The sequence below is a fragment of the Echeneis naucrates genome, chromosome 11, assembly GCF_900963305.1.
Source record: "Echeneis naucrates chromosome 11, fEcheNa1.1, whole genome shotgun sequence".
NCBI classification, from domain to species: Eukaryota; Metazoa; Chordata; class Actinopteri; order Carangiformes; family Echeneidae; genus Echeneis; species Echeneis naucrates.
The window spans coordinates 5,565,044-5,576,286 of record NC_042521.1 but is presented as its reverse complement, the minus strand read 5'-3'; the positions used below and the strand labels follow the sequence as shown (position 1 = coordinate 5,576,286).

At 44.6% G+C, this 11,243-nt stretch overlaps 2 protein-coding genes and 1 non-coding gene across 3 annotated transcripts; all 3 read left to right on the top strand.

Annotated features, from left to right (window-relative positions):
- Nucleotides 1-101: 101 nt before the first annotated feature.
- On the top strand, nt 102-2,968 carry limd1b (LIM domains containing 1b). The gene is made up of 7 exons (XM_029514786.1): nt 102-162; nt 1,363-1,464; nt 1,955-2,022; nt 2,121-2,183; nt 2,281-2,411; nt 2,568-2,619; nt 2,747-2,968. The coding sequence occupies exons 1-7, from the start codon at nt 150-152 to the stop codon at nt 2,828-2,830; spliced, it is 513 nt and encodes a 170-aa protein (XP_029370646.1). The 5' UTR covers nt 102-149; the 3' UTR covers nt 2,831-2,968.
- Nucleotides 2,969-3,575: 607 nt separating this feature from the next.
- On the top strand, nt 3,576-6,972 carry nrm (nurim). Its single transcript, XM_029514389.1, has 4 exons — nt 3,576-3,756; nt 4,531-4,724; nt 4,881-5,057; nt 5,728-6,972. Exons 1-4 carry the CDS (start codon nt 3,606-3,608, stop codon nt 6,052-6,054), a joined length of 849 nt encoding a protein of 282 aa, XP_029370249.1. The 5' UTR covers nt 3,576-3,605; the 3' UTR covers nt 6,055-6,972.
- Nucleotides 3,964-4,036, top strand: trnak-cuu (transfer RNA lysine (anticodon CUU)). The gene has a single exon. It is a non-coding gene; the product is annotated as a tRNA-Lys (tRNA).
- Nucleotides 6,973-11,243: the final 4,271 nt, after the last annotated feature.

The window sequence follows — 11,243 nt, the reverse complement described above, 5'->3', positions numbered from 1 at the left end:
GGAGATTAGGGGGTAAAATGGTGAGCGTATTTAAAAAAGGATAATATATTTGACATGATGAATGTCTCTTTAAAGGCTAGAAGAACAAAACATGGTGACCAGCTTTCCCATAATTCACTGGATCTGGCTATGAATTGATAATTGGGATAATGCCACCTTGTGGTGAGTAATGAGCTAACCTGTCCGATACATTGTTTTCCATTTTTTAAGAATTACAGCAAAAGAAATAAGCTAATTCCTAAATATAAGCCTCTTCTTCTCTCAAATGTGACTAGAGACATGGTTCTCCGATGAAAATCTCAAATATGACCGGCCCACGTTGGCAGGCGTGGACAGGATTGCTAATATCTGAACAACTTTAAAGGCCTCGTTGGAATAGTGCCGCCATCTGGCCAGTTATCTCACAAAAACAAAAGATATTCAGGTACCTATTTTTTGCTAAACCATAAGTTAAAAGTTCAGTATAGGTCATCAATTAAAAGCACTTAGACGTTAGGAGGTGGATTTGGTTCAACTTTAAATTGATTAAAAAAAAAAAAAAGTAAAACATTTTATGTAGGGAAATTAAAGACATAAACTGTCCAAGAGTATCAAGTTAAAAAAACTGCACCAAACACCAAAAATGAAATATATTTTTCTATTGCCATTTATTTTTTTATATGTTTTATGTCCATTAGTACAACACAGTATTTCTTTTTTTTATACATGATGTGTGAACCTTTTAAAGCCCACCATTAACCGTGTGTAGAACAGGAAAGCCAAAGAAACTTAGCTCTAGCTTTTGTAAAACTTTGAATCAAATTTCTTTTTGGCGCCGTTTCATTCATCTGTGTCACAATGCTGACATGGAGGGCTTGAGGTAATGATAAAGAGAAATGACATCATCTTGATGCAGAGCCAGCGCGAGCACTATCTTTATACTGTGAGGGAAGGAGCCAATACCAGTTGGCCTCACTTGTGTTCCCCCTCTCAACGCTGGAGGAGTCACCGAGTCTCGTCGCCCCCAGAGAGACCCAAAGCACCGAATGCAACACCCATAAACCCAGATAGCAGCTCCTCTTACAGCTGTCTGCAGCTCACATAAAATTAGACCCCCGGCCACATTTACTGTAGGCTCCAGCAGGAAGCGACAGCTGGGGAACAAAGTGTGGAAGATGGACCCAAGTTATAGTGCCAGTTTTAACTTTGGTAAGGCAGGAATACACGCACACAAAATCTGAAAGCCCCCAGTAGGCGTCAGAAGAATCAGTATTCAGCATGTGGTCTTTTTGTTGTTGTTGTTGTTGTTGTTGCTTTTGTTTTGTTTCCAATAAATCAAAAGTGTATTGTGGTTTTTGTCCATTTTGCTTTGTGTATATTCAGGAAGCTGTACGAGATGCCGTAAAGTCGTGAACGGTGCAGAGAGAGCCTGTCGGGCAATGGGACGTTTATTCCACCACGGCTGTTTCGCCTGCAGCGTCTGCAGTGAGTTCGGGGGGTCAGAGGGGGTTTCATTGATGTGCTGCTTTTATTGTCGAAGGTCTGTTTTGCTGGTTGAACCCAACAAAGTGAGGCAACGCCAGTCGGTTTCTCAAAGCTGGACCATGACAAGACACTCATGAACAGTTAATGTTGGAAGATGTGTCCCGTAAACACAATAACGACAGGCAGCAAACACCATGAAAGCCCCTGTAATAGTTACTGTCACTATCAGTTTAATCATTTATTTAATATTTTTATTTTTACTTTTTTTCATCTTATTCATGATCAAAGTACCCGTTAAAGTATAATGTTTTTCTTTATTCTTTTAGATAACAACATATACTGACATACTGTTTAACTTCTCGTTATATGATGATATAGATGTCACATCACATTTGGCCAATAAAATGAGTTGATGGTATGTTATCAAGTGTCAAAATAAGGAAAAGAAGCCATTGCTCCATTTTCACCTTGTTCTGTGTTTCCCATTTAGATAAAAAGCTCACCGGGAAGGCATTTTATTCAGCGCCGGGAGGAATCTACTGTGAGAATGACTTTTTGGTAAGAAGACTCTGTTTTAGCATGGCTCTAAAGTGAAACTGTGACGGAAACATATGAGAAAATGAAAAGTAATTCACAATGATTGTTATTTACTTTAGTACGCTGGAGTTCATCCATCTCCTGAAGTGTGCAACAGCTGTGGACATTCAATCATAGACATGGTACAAATAATTCAATCTACTATGGTGTCCTTAGTGTTATGAGTGAATATGGGACATTTTCCCGCAGTGTGACGAACAACTGGCTTTGACTCATCAGGTGCTCCAGGCTCGGGGGAAATCCTATCATCCATGCTGCTTTCGCTGCGTCGTCTGCAGACAGAGCCTGGAGGGTCAGCCTTTCACCGTAGACTCAGACAACAGGGTTTACTGTATCAGCGACTACTACAAGTGAGTTCCCTCATTATTCCACACAATGGCCCGAGCACCTTGAATCACTTTTTCCCGAAAAGCGATTTGACAAAATCCTGCAAAACAGGCTGCACAAGACTGCACACCCTGAGAGCAGCTTCATTTTTCAGTTTCTGTGGCCTGTCCTGGTTTCAGGGTCCAGGCCCCCTGCTGTGCTGCCTGCAGGACACCGATACTGCCAACTGAGGTGAGCTAAAGCCAGTGAACATGTCTCTTTGCTTTACTGTCAAATTTATTACGGGCGCGAAAAGCAAAGGTTTTTTTTTTTTTTTGAGAAACTTTTGTAACAAGTTTATATTTGTGAATTGTTGCAGGGGTCAACAGAGTCGATTCGTGTGGTATCACATAACGGAAATTACCATGTGGAGTGTTACAGCGGTGAGGTTGACCTGATTTAAGGAACACGGCAGGCTGGCATACATCTGTCATGAGTGTAAAATATGAGTCTCTTTCTTAGTTTGTCTTTTAATAACGTGTTGCACAATTTCCTTTCTGCGACAAACTCGCTGAAAAAAAAAATTATTGCTTTGTGTACTTTTTTGCAGTTTGAAAGTGTGGTGATGTTTTTTTCATTATTCAATTAAATGTCAGATTCAGGAAGGTGGTGATGTCATTTTTTCGCCCCCACATTTTTGTGTGAGACTGGAGACCAGACCCCCCAGAGACAAGAGACAGCTTTGGTCTGCTGTAACCACGTGAATAATGAACGAAAGACCCGAAGAACCGTAGTTATGAGTCGTGAACGAATCAGCCATTCCTACACAGAGAGATCAGTTCAAAATAAACGAGTCGTTTGCGAACGACACATCACCAACTCAATCAAACACCGATGAACTAAATCACTGCTGGTCCAGTTAGTATCTTTATGTTTTAAAGTCACAGAAGAAAGAAAATAAAGTCAAAGAGTGACAAAAAGGGAAATTCAAATGAGAGGCCAAGGACCAAGATGAGAAGTGAAGTGACTCAAAATGACCAAAAACAGACAAAGCAGCCACAAAGAGACGTCTGTTCATAATCCGTCCCTGCAGAAGCGGCCCGATTCGCCGCAGTTTCCCGCAGCACGGTACCGTCACACCTCCTCCTGGGGGCTGCACCGACACCGTGTGTTGACAGTCGGCCCTGCAGCCAGCTCCCCTCCCGGAAGAGCCCAATGTGGATGAAGCGCTGAATGAAATGGCGTCAGTCTCCGTCCGGGGCTGCGCTCTCTGCGGCGCCGCGCTGCTCAACGTCGCCTTCGTCTTCGTCACCGGCGCAGATTTCATCCGGTTCGTTTCATTTCGGGCCATTTATCACAACATCACCGGGGAGAGCACGCTGTGTCAGGGTAGGTCTGTCAGCCCTCAGCCTGGGGGGGGGGTAACACACACACTTTGGCTCTTCACGGTGCGTTCACAGCCGACATGTCTGCGCCTTTCTGAAAAGCTCGGTGGTGCGTAACTGCAATGAACCCGGCCAACACCATAAATACAGACCGGTGTCATACAGAACCGGTGTCATTACTGATAAGCTGCCTTCTGCACAGCTTTCCGCAGCCCGGCTAGCTCAGTCGGTAGAGCATGAGACTCTTAATCTCAGGGTCGTGGGTTCGAGCCCCACGTTGGGCGTCAAACTTTTTCCTCCTGAATGAATTAGGATAGAAACAGAAAGGTTCAACTCTTTATCATCATACTGTTAAAAACACACCGCACATGCTGCTCAATATATGTATATTCTTTATATATTCATTTGATTTGTGGCAAGATTTCAAGCATCATTGTTAATGCATCAATTTCATTGTTATTTTTGTTATTATTATTACCAGTAAACATCCATTGAGAGTTAGTTGTATTTATTACTGCTCTGTTTAGCTTGTTGATCTGATATTAACTTGTTGATTTGCATTGGTCATTGCAATAATCTCTTTTTTTTTTAATGTTAATGAATAATTTTGCACCTCAGTTTCAACACTTTCAATCTATTTTGGGCGAAATTAAATCAAATTAATGTGAAGTTTTACTGTCATTGTTTACATCATAACATATGTAGTGACAGTATTTTTGTATTGATGACAGCGTTCACCTTTTTTTTTTTTTTTTTTTCCACTGTGTTTGGACCAAAGACTCCATCCCGTGGTCAGTGGCCCTGCAGGACAGCTCTGTCCTCGGTGGTCTTGTTGTGGATCTGGGGCTTCTGGCTCTCTTCACCACACAGCACAGTCTGCTCTCCCGGTGGCCTGTCAAACAGGCCCTTCAGTCGGTGCTGGGGCCCCTGAACAGGACAGCGTACTGCTTCGCCACTGCACTGGCCCTGCAGGTACAGAAAGACAAGACTCGTAGTATGTAAATGCTGCTTTGATTGCCACAATGAGCAAAAGGTAATTAGTTCACAGTTACAATGCAATAGTTAACGTCTATATGGCACCATATTTACCTCAATGAGTGCCATCATTCTTCTTTTCTCCTTGGGTAGATCTTGATGAAGTACTGGCAGCCTGTGACTAGCGCCCCCTGTCTGTGGTCAGTGCGTCAGGCGCCCTGGAGTATCTGGTTTCCTCTGCTCTGCTTCTCCCTGCACTTCCTCTGCTGGGCCATCATCTGCAGCATCCTCATGCTCGTTGATTACGCAGAACTGCTGGGCATCAAGCAGGTGAGCAGGCCGTCCTCAGTGGGAGGTTCGATTTTAACTGTGCTTTGTTTCAAAGATTTTGAGTAGCTTTGTCTGTTTTTGACAGTTGTCATTTGATTCAAACTCTAGATGTCGTGCATCTCAGTAATAAACAATGAAGTATTTATAGTGCATTTCAGCAAGCCTACACAACTTTGCTCCATTTATAAAGCCTTTAAATGCACACAGTTCATTATGATAGTTCAACAAAACACACTAATCCACACAACAATGATGAATTTTCTTAGTAATGTGATTATTTCTTTGTTGTTACTGGACTTTGTTTGTAGCAGTTGTCTTTAATCTAAATAACATATCTCCGCTTCCAGTCATAAGATTCTTTCTAAAGCAACATCACTGTGTAAAGCTGATCAGCTTCAGTTTAATCAATAGTAACTCAGGAATCTACATCTGGCAGGAGAACAGATTCATTTTCCCATTTGGATCTGATGCCAGAATAGCACCAGGACATATTCAGGAAGCTTTAATTGTGTGTAACAGAAGCTGGTAATCTGTAACAGTGATTATGAAAAATGTTACGTAAACATTGTGGAGGTGACTCATTATTGGTGCTGCTGCTTATCCTAATTTATCTCATACTGTCTCACCCTGGCCTCCGCCCTCCTCCCTCCTCCGCTCGCTTTTCTCTCAGGTGTACTATGAGTGTCTCGGTTTAGGAGACCCCATGTCTTATAAGTCTCCAAATGCCCAGCGCCTCCTTTCTCACCTCCGCCACCCGGTGTGCTTGGAGCTAGGTGTCGTGCTGTGGCTCCTGCCGGCCTTGTCCCTGGACCGGCTCCTGCTGGCGGGGACTCTGTCGGCCTACCTGACCCTGGCGCACTCTCTGGACAAACAGGATTTAGCCTACCTCTGCGTCCAGATTAACAGCAAGATGCAGCTCCTTGCTGATCCGCAGCGGGGCATCGGCACCACCATGAGCACCACCAACGGTAACAACAGCAACAACAAGGAGAAATGACAGCTGCGATGTGAAGCTGACTACTGTCTGAATATTGCTTCCAGGAATGTTGACTTTAAGAGTCTTTCTGACTTAATATGAGACCTGCTATCTGCTGAATTACAACAAATCTGCTCCATGAAAAGCAAAAGACAACACTTGAACTGAACTATTTGCAACTTGACACTGTATTTAAAAAAAAAAAAAAAAGAACCTTTACACTGAAATGGTGGTTTTAGAAAGGGAGAGTTTTATTAAAAGCTCTAATTCCCTCATTTAAAAACATGAACACCTCTTCTACTACTTTTACTGCTATTATCGTTGAAATTGATGTGGATCATGAGCTTTTCTCTTTTAAATTGTATAAATTGTGATGGAGGTACATTGTGAAAGGGGCATTTTACAATCAAGGCTTGAGTATTTTGCAATAAAATCCTTCAGATGTTCTGCCTTTAACTGTAGTGAATGTGTTTGAGTTATTCAGAGGATATTTTTTTATGGGCTGTTAAATTCCATGTGCCTTTATTTTGTATTTTTTCAAGCACACTGGTTTCAAAATGTCCTTGCACAAGAATGTAAACTTAAGATTTCACACTGAAAAATGCACAAAAACTCAAATGTGCTTTTCCTCAACGAGTCATGTGGTGTTTCTGAGACGATAAATGCATTTCCTCTCCATCTGCAGTGAGGTCAGTCTGACGTAAGACAATATTGAATTGGAAATTTTATTCTTTGCTTTACTTGCTAATCCAACTAATTTGTATCAGACAGCTTATTGACAAAGTGAGCAGCAATATCCTCAATAAGTCCTTGAGTCCTAAACTTCAACATACACCATGATTTCATGTGTCATTGGTTGATATAGTCGATCTTTATGTAATAGCATCAATAATAACTTTTTGTATTCAAGGTCATGTTGAATAAACGCCATAAACTGAATATTGTAGCTGTGTCCCTTGTTTGCTTTGCCTTCAGTCTGTTTATATTTTCAACATTCTTCGACTGATGCTTTAGCATCACTGAATCTCAAAAGACATTTCAAGTCATATTATGATGATATTGTCATTACTGTGATGTCCTGACATGAAAGATGCAAATAAAAAATAATAATAATAATAACAAAAACAAAAGTTAGTTGTAAAAACATGACACTGACCTCAGGTCAGCCTCAGGTGACCTGCAGCTCTGCAGCCTCGCCTCCTTCCCTCCCTTCATCCCTTCCTCCCTCTTCCCCCACTTTTCCAATTAGCACAGCAGTAAGGAGGGATGAGACGGGGGGGGGGGGGGGGTGGAGGGGTTGGTGCCCGGACAGGCAGCTGTCTTCCTTAAACGCCTTTTCTTAGGTCCGACAATATGGTGTGTGCCACTAAACACTCCTGACGGAATTTAATGTAATTATCGGATTACAGTGCTGTCGCTCCCGAGCTGGAAATATTTACTACTACGCGGTGTTCTCCCGCTCTGATTGCACAGTCAGGTGGGCTGCTGCTCATTTGACGGAATCCCACACTCATTTTAAATCCTCCGTTTCGACAGCATAGATTAGTCTGTCCGTTATTGGCGAAGGAGGATTTTCCGTCGAGGACTTGGAGCGCATTACGCACAGGAAAGACGCGCAAGTGGACATGACAGCCGGGAAGTCGAGGAGGATTTGATCATTTCTTTATGAGTAAAAACTCAATGTCGTTTTGGTGAGTTGAGTTTCATTCGAGCTGCCTTTAAGGCAGAAAGTAGCTTTGCATAATGTGCTGCAAGTAAATTTGATGAAGTTGATGTAACCAAAGTGGGCAACAGATAAACTGGGGCTGCAAGAAAAGCATTGACAAACGTGATACTGCATTGATTTGCATCTTCCTAAATGTTAATGCTAGTAGAATACAAATAACTTGATCCTACACTCTTCTAGTTTTTGGTGCATCCAAGTTTCTATTTCATCTTTGTTGTGTTTCAATCAAAAGTCCTATTTTCAGTGACGAAACCTCAATTTCACAAGAGTTTATTTTATAATTTCTTGTTCTCTCAGACCAGTCCCAGACCAGCATCGAACAAAAACTTGCACTTTTTCTGTTATGTCTGTCTCCTCCCTGCCGGAATGGAAGCAACTCCTGCTGGAGAAAAAGAGGCGAGAGGAGGAGGAGCGAGAGAGGAGGGGGAAAGAGGAGGAGGAGAAGCTTGCCAGCATGCCCGCCTGGAAGCGAGGGATCATCCAGCGAAGGAAAGCAAAGCAGGAGAGTGTGTGTGACAAGGAGAAGGAGCGAGACATCTCTGTACTGCAGGTGGACTTCAGGCCTCTCTCTGATGGTCAGAGTGACACGGACAGTTCTGTAACCATCAATCTGGGAAGTGAACCGTCACTCAGTCCGGATCCAGGCCAATGGCAGGACGCAGACCCCAAATCAGCAAGTCAGGTGTCAGTGGAAACGATAGTTCCTGTCCACAAAAATCCATTTATGCGCACACAGAGTGCATGGAAAAGGGGCAGGGATGCGGATATGGACACGGAGCCAGAGGTTAAGGAGATGGAGAAAGAAAAATCGAGCCCCAGGGGTCAAGATGGTGAAGCGGGAAGAGGAAGAGGTATAGACCTGAAAATAGAGAGATTCAGAGATTTAAGTGAGGGGCGGGGGAAAGAGAGGCACAGGGACAGGAGTCAAGTAAGAGAAAGAGAGAATAGCAGGGAGAGAGGGGAGAAAGATAAGAGCCCACGGAAAGAGTCACTTAAAGATGTAATGTGGGAGAAGGAGCTCTTCAAAGGTAGAAAAGATGACGAGGAGAAAGAAACGGAGCCACCCTCTGGTTCACTTTCTCCCCTTGTCCCTTGTCTGAGAACCATCCGAGCCGACAACATCATCATCATTGAACAGGACAGGAAAGGCAGCGATGAGAGGAGGGGGAGATGGAGGGAGGCAGAAAGGGAGAGGCCTGAGGAGGACCAACAGGGGAAGAGAGCAATGAAGATGGACCTGAGGGAGATCCTGGCCAGCGGCGGGAGCGTCACTGAGATCCGGGCGTCTGAGGTTCTGATCATTAAACCCCCTGTGAACCCCGAAGAGAGGAATACAGGAGGAAAAGCTAGAGATGATGGAGACATGAAGTCTAGCATGGATGTAAGGAGGGAGAGTCTTGGCAGGGAACTCCGAACAGACATATCCTGGCTAAAAGAAAAAGAGAAAGAGCCCATCAAGGAGAAAGAAAGACCGTGGGGACAGGCTACAGTTATTAAAGAAGACAGGAAGGACACTTTGGATGATGTGTTTGTTGAAAGAGGAGGGAGGGTCAGCCAGCTGCTGAGTAAATTCGGAGAGCACCCTAAGCCCCCATCTCGGTCCAAAAGCTCTGATAACTTCCTCCGCCATGGGAGGCGGAAATTCTCAGGAGATGAAGATGAGCAACAATCTGAGGAGAGGAAAGCAGACGAGAGGAATATGCTGCTGAAAAGTGTGCCAAGGCGCTCATTGAGCTTCTCTGATCGAGTCATCTGTACCAAGGAGAACGGTTTAGATGACGAATGGTGTTATGAGGGAAAACTACGGGAGAAGATACATTCAAACAAGAGCGTGGCACCATGGGTAGATCTCGCAGGTTTAGGAAAGGACAGCACCGCAAAGATCAAACTAGGCTGTGCTCCACTGTTTGATGAAGACAGGTTTGGGAAGCGCAGAGATGGATATGTTAAAAATGAGGATGAAAAGGGGAGGCATCTGCGGAGAATCTCCGTGGAAAACAGGAGTGAGGTCAAGAGACTCGAGCCTGTCGATAAAAGGGCTGCAGAGCAGGCAGATGATGCTGATGGAGATGAGGGGTTCACTGTTGCGTCTGTCAAAAATACAGTGGGGATATCATTTGCTAGGAGAGTGCCGATCAGGCAAGATGGGAAAGCAAGAGCTGAAAGAGAAGTGAAGAGAGCGATAGCAGAGAAAAGTCTGGAAGGGGAGTTGAGGGTGGAGAAAGATTCTGAAGCTGAGGCACAAGTTAGTGACAAAAAGGTGTCAGATTTTCAGAGAGAAGATGGATTTGAAAGCACAATCCTCCATGAAGCTCAGCAGAATTATGTGCTGGCTGCGTCAGCAGATACGGCGAGTGCCTGTCTCACTGCTGAGAGTCACTACAGACATGAATCAGCTTTCACAGAGTGCTCCAGTCTACTGTGTGCAGTCACAGAAAGGGCCAGAGACCCCCACAAAGGGCCAGACTGGAGTGGTACCACACCACAAGGGCCATACCTAACACACTCAGTCCTGTCCCAGCACACAGAGGAGCTTATAAGTAAAATAGAGCAAGTTGGAGACACAACTGTATACAGCAATGAGAAAGGAGAAAGGGCTTTTAAGACGCCCCATGAACTGACAAAAGAGGGCAAACAGGAGGGACAACATTACAGCGATGCCACATCAGAGAGCCTCACTTGTGACGCTACACCCAGATCTCCAAAAAGGATTGCATCTTTGGGAATCTCTTCAGGTCCCCTGGAGATTCAGATCCCCAGGACTGTGTTTTATGTTGCAGAAGAAATGGTGGAAAGCAAAAAGGCTGTAGGTCAAAGCGACAAGACGCAAGACTGGGAAGGAGGACAAGGGGTCAAGAGGAGGGACAGCTGGAGGATCGGGAAACCCCTGAGCCGCATCGAGTCCCTGCGAGAGAAAATAAGACAAAAAGAGCTGGAGAGGTCAGGGCAAAGAGAAACGCAGGACCGAGAGGCTGCAGGGATCGGTGACGCTCAGACAGCTGGGGACAGGTATGAGGAGAGGGGAAGTGAAACAGAACGCGAAGCTGCAGCTCATGTGCAGAGGGCGGCTGAAGCTGAGCGAGGACAGGAAGACACAGCAGAGCAGACATCCATGGCTGGGTCTGACGTCACGCAGGAAGTCGACATTTTGAAAACCTGCCCTCAGCTTCCTGTTTCTGTATCACACTCACAAGCGGTCAGAGGAGAAGAAGTAACAATCGAGTACACAACTGCTCCCTCTGAATCCACTGCGGACGGCTCTCAGATATCTGAGGATGAGGACGACCTCCAGAAACATGTGGAAGAACAGCTGAAGTGCCACAGAGGCCAACAAGAGACCATCGAAGGAGAGAGGGAGGAAGAGGAAGGAAAGGAGCTGTTGGAGGAGGAGGTAGAGGAATTGACATCATCTCTTGAGCCCACAGAATCCCTATCCTCTTCACCCCCTCATCCAAACTCCCTTGCAGCCATGAGCCGGATCTAC